This window comes from Rhinopithecus roxellana, chromosome 5 (genome assembly GCF_007565055.1).
Source record: "Rhinopithecus roxellana isolate Shanxi Qingling chromosome 5, ASM756505v1, whole genome shotgun sequence".
NCBI classification, from domain to species: Eukaryota; Metazoa; Chordata; class Mammalia; order Primates; family Cercopithecidae; genus Rhinopithecus; species Rhinopithecus roxellana.
The window spans coordinates 174073221-174090407 of NC_044553.1; the positions used below are offsets into that span (position 1 = coordinate 174073221).

The 17187-nt window shown below is 45.4% G+C and overlaps 1 protein-coding gene across 2 annotated transcripts in view; it reads left to right on the top strand.

Moving 5' to 3' along the window:
- The first annotated feature begins 2061 nt into the window (after positions 1–2061).
- SPG21 (SPG21 abhydrolase domain containing, maspardin) overlaps positions 2062–17187 on the top strand; it is a 28193-nt gene continuing 13067 nt past the window's right edge. The window contains exons 1-4 of one of the 2 annotated variants that reach the window (XM_030930933.1): positions 2229–2356; positions 3186–3381; positions 8700–8786; positions 12786–12947. In XM_030930933.1, the coding sequence (XP_030786793.1) occupies positions 8724–8786; positions 12786–12947 (225 nt within the window). In that variant the 5' untranslated portion in view covers positions 2229–2356; positions 3186–3381; positions 8700–8723. Of the gene's footprint in view, positions 2357–3185; positions 3382–8699; positions 8787–12785; positions 12948–17187 lie in introns of both variants that reach the window. The other variant, XM_010355490.2, reaches the window with a different exon arrangement.

A 17187-nucleotide genomic window follows, 5' to 3' on the forward strand; every position in this document is an offset into this window, starting at 1 on the left:
CCTGCACTGGGACCTGCCTGAATCAAAAGTTTGCTGCCTGCATTTGTGCATTGCAATTCGACTGGAATTCACAGATATTAAATGTTCTTTGTTGGGATTAGGAAATGGACAATGTGCTTGCCATGTGTTATGGAACAACTGAGGACACAAACATGACCATGGGTTCCCTTTCTGAAACAATTAAAACATTTATTGTTTTTGGATTGGTCTACATTGTAATAAAAGTTGATATGTAACAAAATGTTTCTGCATAGTGTTTTTTTTTTTATTATCTATTGTCAAGTTAAAGTTTACTACCACACTAACAGAACAATGACTTTTAACATATGGGCATATCCACAGATTAGGTCTCATTAAAGCTGTTACTAAGTGAGGGCTAGGGATGTGGGGTCTAAGGAATACAGTTTTAGGAATAAATAAGGAAATGTGGATACATTTATTTATTCCACTCATTTATTCATTCAATATACTTTTTTGGTGGGGAAGACGAGGTCTCTTGCTTTGTCACCTAGGGTGTGGTGCAGTGGCTTCGACCTCTGAGCTTAACAGATTCTCCCATCTCAGCCTCCTGAGTAGCTGGGACTATAGACGTGCGCCACCATGCCCGGCTAATTTTTGTATTTTTTTGTAGAGACAGGGTCTCCCATGTTGCTCAGGCTGGTCTTGAACTCCTGGGCTCAAGCGATCCATCTACCTTGGCTTCCCAAAGTGCTGGGATTACAATCAATATACATTCAGTACCTATTATTTATACGCTAATCATGTGCTAACTCACTGGGTGAATCACTCTATTCCCTTTGCTCTAGATTGAAGCTTCGAGACCACCTGGGAAAACAGACAACTAATGTAATGAATATCCATAACCAGTTTCACAGACAACCAGTAGTTTGCAAGTTATTCCACCCATGGAACGATTCCAAATATTGGAGAAAAGGCCCCCAAGTTAAAATACTCCATGGAAACATGCTCTATACATCTATGTGGTGCTTACAATAAAAGATGACTTCCTGCGACTGACTTGCAACTCCGAAAGAAGTGATTTAGAGGAAAAAAAAAAAGAAAGAAAGAAAGAAGGAAAGAGAGAGAGAGAGAGAGAGAGAGAGAGAGAGAGAAAGAAAAGAAAGAAAGAAAGAAAGAAAGAAAGAAAGAAAGAAAGAAAGAAAGAAAGAAAGAAAGAAAGAAAGAAAGAAAGAAAGAGAAAAAGGTAAGTATGTCACCGTGCTCTTGGGAAATGCTTCTGGGATTTGTCAAATTTCTAGAGTGGAACCCAAGGTTCCTGAGCCAGGGGACAAAAGTGATAATTAAGTAGGATGCAATTTAGTTGGAATCTTCCCTGACCTTAATCCCATAAACAGTTGCCTCGGTAAGGGCAAAGTCTACAGGCCCTAAAACAGGGTACAAGCTTCCCTAAAACATATTAGAGAGAAGCACTTTCAACAGGACCTTATTGCAGGATCCCTAAAAAAAATTCAAAACAAGGAGATTTACATGTTATTCACCTTATCATAATTTCAGAAATATTTTACTAAAAAAAAAGAGTCGTGACGTCTACAACACCTTAAGACGTTGACGTTTGCAACACCTTAAGAACAATGATTATAAGTGTATTAATATTCTCTCTGATTTTAAGGGAAAAGTGATGCAGGAAGAGGAAGATGGGTGGGCGTACGTTCCCAGAAATCCCCAGAACGTCAAAAGGGAAGTGGCGGCTTTGAGTGGAAGACTAACGGAGAGCTTCTACGGTTGTGCCAAAGGAAAAAAAATGTTCCTAAGAAAAGAGTATACAAAGTTCTGTTCACCAAAGCCTGGAACCCAAAGGTGTCCCTCCAAAGCTGTATACGACAGAGAAAACGCGAACTGAAAGCAGAAACGGGTCCCAAGGGGCCAGGCGCCCCCTCCTCCTAGGTACGCAGGTCAGACAGAACTAGGGCTGACCCACAGGTAATTCAGCCCTCTCCCAACGCCCGCCGCCGCCGAGGATCCCACGGAGCCGCCCCCGCTCCCATCGCCGTGGCGACCGCCGGAGCCACGCAGCACCGCCCCTTCCTCGCGACGTGGCCCCGCCCCCTCAGAACCCGGAAGCGGGAGTCTCGCGCCTGCTGAGCGGCCGTTGGGGAGTGGGGAGCGCGCCGGCCCGGGAGTGGGGAGCGCGCCGGCCCGAGCTCGCTCGGCCACGCGCCCCGCCCCTCAGAGGCCGGCCTCCTTCTCTCTCCTCACGGCCTGCTGCGCCCGCGGGTCCCGAGCGCTTGATCGCCCGCCCCGACCGGAACCCAGCCGCCTCCACGGCCCGCGCTCGTACTGGAGCGAAGAGCGGCCTCTGGAAGGAGGGGAAGGGACGTGGGGGCGGCCACGGCAGGTGAGGGTGGGCGAAGACCTGGGAAGCGGCTGGGTGTGCGGTATGCGGGGTTGTAGGTGTGTGTATGGCGCGTGGCTGCTTTGGTTGGTGTGACTTTGTGAGTATGTTCTGAGTGGGCCGGTCCATGTGACCACTCACGTGATCACGTGCCCTTGTGAGTGTGTGTCTGGGGCCGAGTGTGGGCTGTGGGGTGGTCGGTGTGCTTGTGACCCTGTCTTTGTGTGGCTGTCACCAGTGGGACTGGCGGGGAGCTGTGTGTGTCTCCAGCGGGAGGTGGGAGCGGCAGAGGGCTTAACCGGGGCATCCTCCTGTAAACCCATCCTCGGGCTACACGACTGCAGCCCAGGAACATTTTTTTTTCTCAACAAACTTTTAAGAACTCTGAGCAGAGGTCAGTAATTTTGGAGACAGCACCTCGGCCTGAAAGTGACAGATGTCTTTGTTGTTGCTGAGTGTGGGCCAGGCGTGAGGTTTGTGAACGGGGGATGAGGAACAGAGCGGGACCGGAGTGTCTCATTTTTCCTCTTCTCGTTTCCCTGGGGAGTTATAAGTTAGACATTTATGCTGCTTCCTTTGTCTCCACCTACACTGGTTCAGCTCCTTTTGGCACAAAGATTCAACAAATTGAGGAATAACTTTTTTTTTTTAATTTTTTTTTTTTGAGACGGAGTCTCGTTCTGTCACCCAGGCTGGAGTGCAGTGGCCCGATCCCGGCTCACTGCAAGCTCCGTCTCCCGGGTTCACGCCATTCTCCTGCCTCAGCCTCCCGAGTAACTGGGACTACAGGCGCCCGTCACCACGCCCGGCTAATTTTTTGTATTTTCGGTAGAGAGGGGATTTCACCGTGTTAGCCAGGATGGTCTCGATCTCCTGACCTCGTGATCCGCCCGCCTCGACCTCCCAAAGTGCTGGGATTACAGGCGTGAGCCACCGCGCCCAGCCACTGAGGAGTAACTTAATAAGCTGTGTCCAAATTCCAAAAGCTTTTATACCAAGAGCGTGAGAAGAGATGTCACAGATACCAGGTAGGCAGCTTTTCCTCCTGTAAGGTTTAGAGATAATGCAATGAAGAAAAGAGGGATAGCTCTCCCCTGAAGAGATCTAAGAAAAGGATAGCTGTGTACTTCTGTGGTGAGGGATGGAGAGGTGCATTAAAAAGCCAGTTGCATCGCCCAGAGACTCTCAGCTTCCAATATTTTGTCATGGCTAATATTTATAATCACGGATTGTCCATAATGCATGTCAACTATAGATTGAAATAAAGTAGCAGAAACCTCTGACTAGTTATGCTGGTTATGTGACTTAAACATTGATAAAGGTGATTTTGTTGACTTTAAAGTGGCAGGTGGCCGGGCGCGGTGGCTCAAGCCTGTAATCCCAGCACTTTGGGAGGCCGAGATGGGCGGAACACGAGGTCAGGAGATCGAGACCATCCTGGCTAACATGGTGAAACCCTGTCTCTACTAAAAAATACAAAAAACTAGCCGGGCGAGGTGGCGGGCGCCTGTAGTCCCAGCTACTCCGGAGGCTGAGGCAGGAGAATGGCGTAAACCCGGGAGGCGGAGCTTGCAGTGAGCTGAGATCTGGCCACTGTACTCCAGCCTGGGTGACAGAGCAAGACTCCATCTCCAAAAATAAAAATAAAAATAAAAAATAAAAAAAAATAAAGTGGCAGGTTCTTTTGAAGCCCTGAGCGATAGGGGCATAGTCACAACTGGCAGGTTTTTTTTTGTTTGTTTGTTTGTTTTTTGAGACAGAGTCTCACTCTGTCACTCAGGCTGGAGTGCAGTGGTGCGATCTCAGCTCACTGCAACCTCCGCCACGCAGGTTCAAGCTCTCCTGCCTTAGCCTCCTAAGTAGCTGGGATTACAGGCGCCCGTCACCACGCCCAGCTAATTTGTTTTTGTTGTTGTTTTGTTTGTTTTTTTGAGATGGAGTTTCGTTCTTGTTGCCCAGGCTGGAGTGCAATGATGCGATCTCGGCTCACCGCAACCTCTGCCTCCCGGGTTCGAGTGATTCTTCTGCCTCAGCTTCCTGCTTAGCTGGGATTACAGGGATGCGCCACCAAGCCCTGCTAATTTTGTGTTTTTAGTAGAGATGGGGGTGCACCATGTTGGCCAGGCTGGTCTCGAACTCCTGACCTCAGGTGATCCACCCCCCTCACCCAGCCTCCCAAAGTGCTGGGATTATAGGTGTGAGCCACCGCACCTGGCCACAACTGGCAATTTTTATTGTCCAGCAGCACAAGGGCCAGAGAAGACCGGGAGTCCACAGCACACCCTGAAGAGGGGTTTCCTTAGGCAAGATTGAGGCTAATATTGTGGCCCTTTTCCCACCGGCATGAACAGGTGCTTTTGTTTTTGTGAGGAACAAAATCATGAGAGATCAAATCAGTTTTGAGCTCATGGTCCACATTCTTTCTTATTCAGTACTGACCAGTTTAGTCACAATCTCAGTTAACCTTTGCCGTATACAGAATATTCCTGTTATGACTTGGAAAAGTATACTCCCTTGGTGGATGAAAGAGAGCTAGGAGAACAAACTTTCCTATTCATACCACTCACAGCTGCTTTCCCTTTGCAGCAGTGATCTTTTTTTCCTTAGACGTCAGTTGGTCAGATGCAACATTTGGTATCCATTTTACCTTTCGTGTACTGCCAAACTAGCACAAGTGTTAAAATTACTTGTCTCTACAAAAATTTAGTCACAGCGAAGTGGAATCTCTCCATCTTGTAAGATTACTTTTAACACGTTGGCGTAGTGAAGTAGTTGTGAATTATTCTGAAGACTGTTGGTAAGGAACATCTTCCTATTTACTGCTATGGGAAAGAAGAGGATGACCGCATGAATATGTGTGCCTGTGTATGTGTATTTGTATGGTGGTTTGGTTTGTGCATTACAACTGATTCCAAAGCTATGAATGTTTTATTTTATCCCATTTTGTGACTCTAGAAGCACACTTTCTGGCTTTAGTTAGCTAAGGTGTTTTATAAATCTGTTAAGTAGATGTTATTTGCTAAACATGTTTTTTATTTCCCTCCTTTAGAGTAGATTGTTTCTAATAATGCAATACTAGGAAATGTCTCCATTAAGAAGTATTTAGATGATATAGGAGTATTTCAAGTCTGTCCAGGTAGAAAATATTCCAGAATTAAGTATATGTGCTAGTTGCTTTCAATTAAAAGTTATAATCAGCTTGGAGAAAGCCTATACTTAAAATGGCTTAGATTTTTTTTTTTTTTTTTTTTTTTTGAGACGGACTCTCACTCTGTCATCCAGGCTGGAGTGCAATCTTGGCTCACTGCAACCTCCGCCTCCTGGGTTCAAGCGATTCTCCTGCCTCAGCCTCATGAGTAGTTGGGATTATAGGCGGCCACTGCCATGCCTGGCTAATTTTTTTTGTATTTTTAGTAGAGAAGAGGTTTCGCCATGTTGGTCAGACTGGTCTTGAACTCCTGATCTCAGGTGATCCACCTGCCTCAGCCTCCCAAAATGCTGGGATTACAGGCGTGAGCCACCGCGCCTGGCAAAACTTTTTAACATATTAATTTTTTTTTGTTTTTTTGAGATGGAGTCTCGCTTTGTCACCCAGGCTGGAGTGCAGTGGAACGATCTTGGCTCACCACAACCTCTGCCTCCTGGGTTCAAGTGATTCTCCTGCCTCAACCTCCCAAGTAGCTGGGACTACAGGCGCGTGCCACCACACCAGACTAATTTTTGTATTTTTAGTAGAGACGGGGTTTCACTATCTTGGCCAGGCTGGTATTGAACTTCTGACCTCGTGATCCGCCCACCGCAGCCTCCCAAAATGCTGCGATTACAGGCGTGAGCCACTGTGCCTGGCCTTAACATATTAATATTTAAGATAAAATGGATATGCAAAGAATTATTTTCTTTATTTCAGTATGAATAACTATCTGTGCACACTAAGTTTCAATGTAAGACTGGATGATGATTTTCTTAGTACTTTGAAGCAACTTATGATTTTAACAAACTTCTCTAAAATTACCATCTTAGCTTTGAGAGGAGAGACCATTATCACAATGTCAAGGTTGTAAATCAAGTTTAGTGTTGGAATGTCTACATCTGCTGTCTCCTCTGGGTTCAGCTTAGTACGTCTCCAAGGTCACAGTTGAGTCTACTGAGGGCTCTGTGTTCCTGAGGGAGCAGATCTCGAGGGCCACCAAGGAAGAGTTCCATTGAGTTTAGAATCCCTGTTCCTTGCCAGTCCAGAGAACTCCCTCTAAAACAACAGTTCAGAGTCAGCCCGCGAGTTAGGTCCTGGAGTCTCAACCTCATGGTAGCCGTGCTACGATCAAGGCTTGCTCTTGAGGTAGAGGAAGTGGTACAAAGCAAATATTTGAATTCTTCCTGGTGGAATTTCCTCACTTAGCAATAAGAATCTGCAACAGGGAACTATAATTTCAGTTTCCTGTTATGACATAGCACAGATGCCTGAGCAAAGAGGGGCAGCCTTTTAGTTGAGGATGTTCAGCTAGACCAAAGCTCACAGATGCCAGGGTTAGGAGGATGGCCCAGTTCATTCTCCTTAGAATGTAGTTATTCATTTCATCAACAGATAATGCCTGCTATGTGCCAAGCACTGATCTGAGCTTTGGGGACACAGTGGTAACATAGTCACAGATGAGAAAACAAACTCCAAAAGGATCAAGACTTATCTAAGATCACAGAGCTATGAAAACCAGAAGTCACTAAGTTCACAACAAAAGACTACACATTTTTTCCTAAAGGCGAATGTTTCATTTTGTTGCTACTTATAGTGCCTTCAGGTTTACATTATGGATCTTTCAGAGGACCTTGTGTAACTTTTAATCATGTCCATATGAGTGACAAATTTGTCTGTATTTTGTATTAAGAACTACATGTAGGCCGGGCACGGTGGCTTATGCCTGTAATCCCAGCACTTTGGGAAGCTGAGGCGGGTGGATCATGAGGTCAGGAGCTCAAGACCAGCCTGGCCAAGATGGTGAAACCCTGTCTCTACTAAAGGTACAAAAAATTAGCCGAGCGCGGTGGCAAGAGCCTTTAATCCCAGCCACTCGGGAGGCCGAGGCAGGAGAATCACTTGAACTCGGAGGGCAGAGGTTGCAGTGAGCCAAGACTGCGCCACTGCACTCCAGCCTGGGCGACGGAGTGAGACTCTGTCTCAAAAAAAAAAAGGAACTACATGTGAATTTCTGGTTATGTGCAATTACAGTTAGATTTATGGTGTATTGTGAATTTTTCAGGAAGCAGGCTTAATTTAAACTTCTTTCTCTAGGCTGGGTGTGGTGGCTCACACCTGTAATCCCAGCACTTTGGGAGGTGAGATGGGAGGATTGCTTGAGCCCAGGAATTCGAGACCAATGTGGGCAACATAGGGAGGCCCCCATCTCTACAAAAAATACAAAATTCGCCTGTCATGGTGGTGTGCACCCATTGTCTCAGCTACTCAGGAGGCTGAGGTTGGGATAATCGCTTGAGCCTCAGAGGTCAAGGCTGCAGTGAGCTGTGATTGTGCCACTGAACTGCAGCCTGGACAACAGAGCAAGACTCTGTCTCAAAAATTAAAAAAGTCAAAGAACATCAACTCCTTTCTCTAGCATGGACTATCCCTATAGTCAGACAGGAGCATCTTTAGTAAAGGGATTCTTAAGGTAATGTCAAAAGATAGCTGATGGTATTGGAGTTGAGAACTAAGACAGGAAGTATGGTGTCAGAAAAGGCCGTCTCACATCTGGTCCTAGCATTGCCATGTGCTCTCGGATAAGTCAATTAAATTTTCTAGACCAGATTCCTTTTCTGGAAGAACTAAAAGTGTTGGAATAATTTCTTTAAAAGCTCTTCTGGTAGCTGGGCACAGTGGCTCAGTCCTGTAATCCCAGCACTTTAGGAGGCTGAGGTGGGTGGATCACCTGAGGTCAGGAGTTCGAGACCAGCCTGGCCAACATGGTGAACCCCCATCTCTACTAAAAATACAAAAATTAGTTGGGTGTGGTGGTGGGCACCTGTAATCCCAGCTACTCAGGAGGCTGAGGCAGGAGAATCACTTGAATCCCAGGAGGTGGAGGATGCAGTGAGCCGAGATCGCACCACTGCACTCCAGCCTGGGCGACAAGAGTGAGACTGTCTCAAAAAAAAAAAAAAAAAAGTGCCCTTCTGATCCTGTGATTGTAGTATTTCACCAAATTGTTTTTCTGTAGTTTGAGTATATACTGAAAAATAGCCAGTTTCCTGGGTTTTCTTCTTTAAAGTATTGTTGGTATAGCTAGATCAGACTCTGCATTTAGTTCTGATGTAAACATGAATTCTTGACATGAAATATCACATGCTTTTATTTCAGGATTAACCTCCATTTCAGCTAATCATGGGAGAGATTAAAGTCTCTCCTGATTATAATTGGTTTAGAGGTACAGTTCCCCTTAAAAAGGTATGTATGGTTTTACTATACCTCTTATTTGCAAAATCTTATATTGTTTTTGTGTGTGATTTAGATGTCATGTCTTAGTAGTGTTTGAGAGTAAAGGTTACTGCCAAGTATCATGACTCTGGGTTGCAGAGGATGAAGTTCACCCCTTCCCTGTCATGTACAGTCAACTTTTGAGACTCATTTTAGAGTGAAAGCAAGTATAACTGTACTCATTTTTATTTATTTATTATTTATTTATTTTTATTTATTTTTGAGATGGAGTCTCGCTCTGCCGCCCAGACTGGAGTGCAGTGTACTGCATGATCTTAGCTCACTGCAACCTCTGCTTCCCAGGTTCAAGCGATTCTCCTGCCTCAGTCTCCCAAGTAGCTGGAATTACAGGCATGCGCTGCCACACTCAGCTAATTTTGTATTTTTAGGAGAGGCAGAGTTTCACCATGTTGGCCAGGCTGGTCTCGAACTCCTGACCACAACTCCTCCACCCACCACCCGCCTTGGCCTCCCAAAGTGCTGAGATTACAGGCGTGAGCCACCGTGCCCAGCCTGTACTCATTTTTTACAATTGCTTTTACATATACAAGCAAGCAGGTATGTATGTACTCTTCTATATAGTTTAGTGGAAAGTTTATAGCAACTATATAGTAAGTACAGTCAGATTATATTCCTGTTCCTCAGATTTAAGAATGGGGTCACATTATAGAGCTTCTGTTTGCAATGACATACTCGTTCTGCCACAGTCATCTTCTGGAAGCTTTATTTTCCTGGGATGTTTGAAAGTCCTAAATACTTATATTGCCGTTGAGTATTGACTCTGCTTCCCAAATTAATCCGAGTTTGGGGATCACACCAGACAAAGGCAATTCAAGTCACTGAGTAAAGTAAAACCTTTGCTGATTCTCTTGCAGAAGTGTTAGAATCCAGTGATCTTAAGATCTTTTGCAGCTGTTTGTGATGGCTCATGCCTGTAATCCTGGCACTTTAGAGACCTAGGAGGATCACTTGAGGCCAGGAGTTTGAGACCAGCCTGGGCAACATAGTGAAACCCTGTCTCTGTAAAAAGAAAAAATTAGCCAGGTGTGGTGCTATGCACCTATAATCCCAGCATTTGGAAGGCAGAGGCAGAAGGATTGTTTGAGCCTAGGAATTTGAGATCAGCCTGGGCAATGTGACGTGACCCTTTCTCTACAAAAACTAGAAAAAATTAACTGGGTGTGGTGGTGCACGCCTATAGTCCCAGATACTCAGGAGGCTGAGATGGGAGGATTGCTTAAGCCCAGGAAGTCAAGGCTGCAGTGAGCTGTGATTGTGCCACTGCACTCCAGCCTGGGTGACAGAGCCAGACCCTGTCTCAAAAAAAAAAAAAAAAGCAAAAAAGTGAGTGGCAAAATATACAGGGCAAAAACATGAGCAAGAGATACATTATCACCATCTGTGACCTGCGGAAGTCCAAAGGGGAACTGTTAGGCCTCTATGGACTTTGCCTTGCTCCATTTGTCTGCTCCTAGTGATGCCAGTGAGTGACCCTGGTTAGTGTGCTGCCATGCACACAGTGACACTGTGGAGTCCATAGCCCTGCTAGTGAGGAGCTCTCAGAAAACAGAGCCTGGAGGCCTTGAGTTTTTTAATATAAAAGTAGAACAAATACTGATTTGCATTGTCAAATGTTCAAGCAGTTAATGTACTTTTCTAAATACCACCAAAAGTCAGAGAAAACAAAAATTAAACCAGGATGCAGTGAATAATAATAACTAATACTTCTAGGACACTTAACATTCGCCAGACTCTGCTGAGCACTTGACTTGCCTCAGCTTGCCTTTTTTTATCTTTCCTTTTTCTTTTTTTTTTAAAGAGAGAGGATCTCTCCCTCTGTTGCTCAGGCTGGAGTGTTGTTGTATTTTTATTTATTTATTTATTTATTTATTTATTTATTTATTTATTTATTTTAAAGAGACAGGATCTGGGCTGGGCACAGTGGCTCACGCCTGTAATCCCAGCACTTTGGGAGGCCAAGGCGGGTAGATCATGAGGTCAGGAGTTCAAGACCAGCCTGACCAATATGGTGAAACCCTGTCTCAACTAAAAGTACAAAAAATTAGCTGGGCATGGGAGCACGTGCCTGTAATCCCAGCTACTTGGGAGGCTGAGGCAGGAGAATTGCTTGAACCTGGGAGGCAGAGGTTGCAGTGAGCCGAGATCGTGCCACTGCACTCCAGCCTGGGCTACAGAGTGAGACTCCATCTCAAAAAAAAAAAAAAAAAAAAAAAAGAGAGAGAGACAGGATCTCCCTCTGTTGCTTTGGCTGGAGTGTTGCGCGATCATATAGCTCAATGCAACCTTGAACTCAAACGATTATTGTGTCTCAGCCTCTCAATTAGTTGGGACTATAGGTGTGTATCATCACACCTGGTTAATTTTTTCATTTTTTGTAGAGACGGGGATCTCACTATGTTGCCCAGGTTGGTCTCAAACTCCTGGCCTCAAGCAGTCCTGCCTTTTGCCTCCCAAAACACTGAGATTACAGGCGTGAGCCATCACGCCTGGCCCTCAGCACATTGTTTTCCTTCTTCCTTTTTTTTTTTTTTTTTTTAAGACAGAGTCTTGCCCTGTTGCCCGGGCTGGAGTCCAGGCTGGAGCCTGATCTCAGCTCACTGCAACCTCTACCTCCCAGGTTCAAGCGATTCTTTTGCCTCAGCTTCCCCAGTAGCTGGGATTAAAGGCATGTGCCACCATACCCAGCTAATGTTTGTATTTTTAGTAGAGACAAGGTTTCACCATGTTGGCCAGGCTGGTTGCAAACTCCTGACCTCAGGTAATCTGCCCGCCTTGACCTCCCAAAGTGCTGAGATTATAGGCGTGAGCCACCATGCCCGGCCCCCTCAGCTCTTGCCAGTGCTCATTATTTCCCCGTCATGTTGGGTCAAGAACCACTGCATCAGGAAGGTTTCTGATTACCTTCCTGCTTCCTACCCGCTTTTCACCAAAAAGCCAGTTTCTCTCTGTGCCACTCCCTAACCCCTACTGGTTTGATGTATTCTCCCAGAGTGACACATAGACCTGCCTCGTTCCCCTTCTGTAGCAGAGTCTCCCCCACAACTTCCCAAAGGCTTGGTTTAGAGAGGCTGCTGAAGCATCTCCTGAGCTGGTGCTGTCTCTACCCACCTATCCAGATGGATAGAGACACGAGCTAGGAGCCTCGTCTCCCCATCAGCTCCCCTGTTCGTACTGACCCTGCACATCCCAGCCAGTCCTCTGGGTCAGCACTGCAGAATAACTGCAGACTGCCCTCCTTGTACAGACACATTCTTAAACACACACACAACCAGAAATGTGGGAAGAAATAAGATGCCTTGTATAGAGTTCACTGTTTAATGTTAAGCAAAATAGATTTCTTCCTATTGTTGTGGATGGAGGGGAAAGGTAGAAACTGATAGAAGCAGCCAGGTGTGGTGGCTCACGCCGGTAATCTTAGCACTTTGGGAGGCTGATGCAGGCAGATCACCTGAGGTCAGAAGTTCGAGACCATCCTGGCCAACGTGGTGAAACCCTGCCTCTAATAGAAATACAAAAATTAGCTGGGCGTGGTGGCACATGCCTATAATCCCAACTACGTTGGAGGCTAAGGAACAAGAATCACTTGAACCCGGGAGGTTGCGGTTGCGGTGAGCCGAGATCACGCCACTGCACTCTAACCTGGGTGACAGAGCGAGACTCTGTCTCAAAAAAAAAAAAAAAAGCGGTGGGAGGGGAAGAAACAGAGAAGCAGCAGCCCTTTGGAAGATTATAAAGTAGTTCTAAGTAGTTCCGTGGAATATGTTAGCCCTGAGGAAAGAAAAGGAGAACAGAGGAGTCTGTCATGCATGCTAATCTGGTGTGAGCTTCAGGTTACCTTGTAACAAACAAGGCAGTAGTGTTAAAATTGTCAGTGAAATGATAGTGTAAAATAACATAAAAAGCAAATTTATAAGGTTTTCCACTTTTTTCTTTTAAATTTCCCTCCAGATTATTGTAGATGATGATGACAGTAAGATATGGTCGCTCTATGACGCAGGCCCCCGAAGTATCAGGTGTCCTCTCATATTCCTGCCCCCTGTCAGTGGAACTGCAGATGTCTTTTTCCGGCAGATTTTGGCTCTGACTGGATGGGGTTACCGGGTTATTGCTGTAAGTATTACTGATTCAGTATTAAAATTCAGACCGACGTTTTGTGTTTTTTTGTTTGTTTGTTTGTTTTTTGTGCTTCTGTCTCTGATCAGCTATAGTAATGGGCACCGTTTGTTTGTTTGTTTGTTTATTTGTTTGTTTGTTTGTTTGTTGAGACAGAGTCTAACTCTGTTGCCTAGGGCTGGAGTGCAGTGGCGCCATCTCAGCTCACTGCAACCTCCGTCTCCCAGGTTCAAGCGATTCTCCTGCCTCAGCCTCCCGAGTAGCTGGGATTACAGGTGCCCACCACTATGCCCGGATAATTTTTTGTATTTTTAGTAGAGACGGGGTTTCGCCATGTTGGCCAGGCTGGTCTCGAACTCCTTACCTCATGATTCACCTGCCTCAGCCTCACAAAGTGCTGAGATTACAGCCATGAGCCACTGCGCCCAGCCGGGCAGTTTTCTTTAATTGAGGAAAGATATTGTTTGCCTATTTTAATATGTGAGATGAAGCCTTTTGAAGGAGGCTAGTGTGAGTCCACAGTCACACAGAGATTCAGAGGGAACAAACCTCTGTTGGCAGCCTCTCCATGCCCAGCATTTACGTGCATTCTCTCCTGACGCCCTTCTCTCAACTCGGAGTGGTTGGAAGTGTTGTCCTTGTTTACAGATGAAGAAACTGAGGTCTAGCTCACACAGCCAGTAAGTGGTGGAGGGAGGAACTGAGCTCCGTCTCCTGGCTCTGTTTCTGCTCCTCGTTTTGCCACAGCACTGCTTCCAGGGTTGCTGAGCATGGAATATTAGACAACAAAGGGATTAGCTAACACACAAGTGACTGAAAAGCTGGCTTTTCATGTAAATCTTTGATATTTGAGGTGAGATTCATTAATTAGCTCATATGTTAGCGTTTGGTTAGGAAGTTTTTGTTCCTGATTATTACTTTATAGCCGAGTTTGGTCTAAATCCAGTTTCCCAGTGATCGTTCTTGAGTCTTCTCTGGGAGAAAAGTGTGTGGGAAAGGCACTCTTCCTGGTGACTGATTTTTTTTTTTTTGCATGCTTCCACTGTAAGGACACAGGTTGGTCAGGACGTTGGTCTCCTAATTTCCCAGGAAGGAGAGAGCCTCTTTAGCTGGCAGTCACGTGCAGTATTCACTTGTAAGTGGTACTCCCAGTGGGAGTGCTGCTGTTAGTGTATGTTTTATTTACTGTTGAAGGGGATGAAAAAGCATGTCACATGTCTTCTCTCGGAAGGTAACTGAAAATTCTACTGAGGTTACCACCAATTGAGGCCACACAAAAGATATCAGTTCCTCTTCCTCCTGAGAGCCTGTCTCTTACTTGAGAAAACAGTTATCATCACCACCACCTGCTGCTTTTCTCCTGGGTCTTTTCTTCTCTGGCTTAATTTCTCCAGCTTCTTTAACCATTCCTCACATGACATGTTTGAGCCTCTACAACATAATCCTCCTTTGTTCAGATTTTCAGTCATTCCTCTTCACAAACAGCCTTCTAGAACAGGGCAGGAACTGCCCTCATTCCAGCCCTCTGCAGCCTGAGACATGACACTACCATTTCTGGTGGCCCCTGTTGATCAGCCAGGGAGGGGGAGCCAAGCAGCCCGCAGGTGCCCGTCCCACTTGGGAGCGCTGTCCAGCAGCGTTTCTTGCTCCACAGTGGCAGGTCATGAGAGCCTTGGCTTCTGGCTGGATGTTTCTTCTTTACTCTCAAGGTTCTCGATGTGGGCTTTCCCTGTTTCATTAGGAGGATAGTTAATCAAGAAAAGGTCAACAGCATCTTGATCAGAATGTTCAGCTCCATGAGGCTGTGAAACTTATTTGATATTTGTTAGTATCTAGCAGTTACAATGCACAGATCTTTTTAAATTTTTTTTGTTGTAATTGTAGATTCACATGCAGTGTAAAAAATAGTTCAGAGAAATATCCTCTTTACACATTTCCCCAGTTTCCGCCAAACCTTTGCAAAACTGTAGTACAATATCACAACCAGGATATTGATGTTACTACAATCTACCAATCTCATTCAGGTTTCTCCAGTTCTGCTTGAACACATTTGTTTGTATGTATTAAGTTGTGTATAATTTTGTCACCTATGTGGGCATGGATATTTATAAATTAAAGACTCCATGAAAATATCATCCCCTTTCTTTTAGGCTATCATCTGACTCAAATTCTCAAACTTTCTGCTAGGGAGAATCGGTTCCCCATTCTTTCTTGGAATGGTGGAAGTTTTATCCACAAATAGAATTTTAATAATAAAAGTCATACATCAAATCTAAAATGATCCCATAATTCATTTGGCAGTATCCATTCCAGTGATTCATCAATAACAAAATGAACCTAAGTGCTTAAACAATAAACCTGTTAGACGAGGTTTTTTGAGGTTTGTTTTTGTTTTTGTTTTTGTTTTTTGGAGACGGAGTCTCACTCTGTCGCTCCAGCTGGAGTGCAGGAGTATGATCTTGGCTCATGCAACCTCCACCTCTCAGGCTCAAGCAATTCTCATGCCTCAACTTCCCCAGTAGCTGGGATTACAGCTGCCTGCCACCATGCCTGGATAATTTTTGTATTTTTTTAGTAGAGGTAAGGTTTCACCATGTTGCCCAGGCTGGTCTCGAACTCCTGACCTCAAGGGATTCCCCCGCCTCGGCCTCCCATAGCGGTGGGATTACAAGTGTGAGCCACTGCGCCCAGCCAGTGAGTTTTATATGTACATAAAAAAGGAATTCTTGGCCAGGTGCAGTGGCTCACGCCTGTAATCCTAGCACTTCGGGACGCCGAGGTGGGTGGATCACGAGGTCAGGGGATCGAGACCATTCTGGCTAACACAGTGAAACCCCGTCTCTAATAAAAATACATAAAAAAAAAAAGAAAATTAGTCGGGCGTGGTGGCACGCCGCTGTAGTCCCAGCTACTTGAGAGACTGAGGCAGGAGAATCGCTTGAACCCAGGAGGCGGAAGTTGCAGTGAGCTGAGATCGTGCCACTGCACTCCAGCATGGGTGACAGAGTGAGACTCCATCTCAAACAACAAAAAAAGGAATTCTTAGGGGACAAACCTGAGTCCCTTAGAAATGAGTTTGTGACTTGTACTTTTTTTTCCTCATCATTGCCAGCATTAATAGACAGGCTACATATAGTCGAGTACCATACTTCTTTTTCACAAACAGAAGTACAGTAGCCTGGCATGGTACTTCTGTTGGCTCACACCCGTAATCCCAGCACTTTGGGAAGCTGAGGCAGTCAAATCGCTTGAGGCAGGCAAATCGCTTGAGCCCAGGAGTTCAAGACCAGCCTGGGCAACATGGCAAAACTCCATTTCTACAAAAAAAAAATATATATATAAAATTCAGCCAGGCATGGTGGTGCATGCCTGTGATTCCAGCTACTGGGGGGCTGGGGTGGGAGCATCGCTTGCGCCCAGGAGGTTGTGGCTGCAGTGAGCTACAGTTGTGCCAATGCACTCCAGCCTGGGTGAGAGAGAGAGAGACCCTATCTCAAAAACAAGCTGGGTGTGGTGGCTCGTGCCTGTAATTCCAACACTTTGGGAGGCCAGGGCAGGTGGATCACTTGAGGTCAGGAGTTTGAGACTAGCCTGGCCAACATGGCAATACTGTGTCTGTACTAAAAATATAAAAATCAGCTGGGTATGGTGGTGGACATCTGTAATCTCAGCTACTCAGGAGGCTGAGGTAGGAGAATCGCTCAAACCCGGGAGCCAGAGGTGGCATGAGTCGAGATCGCGCCACTGCCCTCCAGCCGGGGCAACAGAGGAGACTGTCTCAAGAAACAAACACCCCAAAGTACAATAAATGAAATAGAGTAACTAAGTCATTTAAAAGAAGAGGAACAACTTTACTGAATACCCCCTTAAAGAAATGCTACCAAAAAGAGAGGGAGCTCTCCTTAGAACAAATTTTGTTTCCATCTCTCCTGAGCCATAATTCTGAATGAAATTAGATTTAAGAGAAAACCGTATTTCTTACTGGGATGGGTTCTGGTATATTCATCCTTGAACCCCAGACTTTTTCAGCTGTTTAGAAAGGAAATTGATGGGAATTGAAATTGTTACTCACGTAATATCATTAGAATGTGCTTACTTTTTATACTCTTTTAATTTGGTCTGTTAGATAAAATGTGAATTATGAAGTTTCGTAAAAAGTGAGAGCTTATTTTTACATATTTTGAATAAGGAGCAGCGCTTAAGCAAATGAGAAATGCCACTGTTTGAGTCCTAAGTT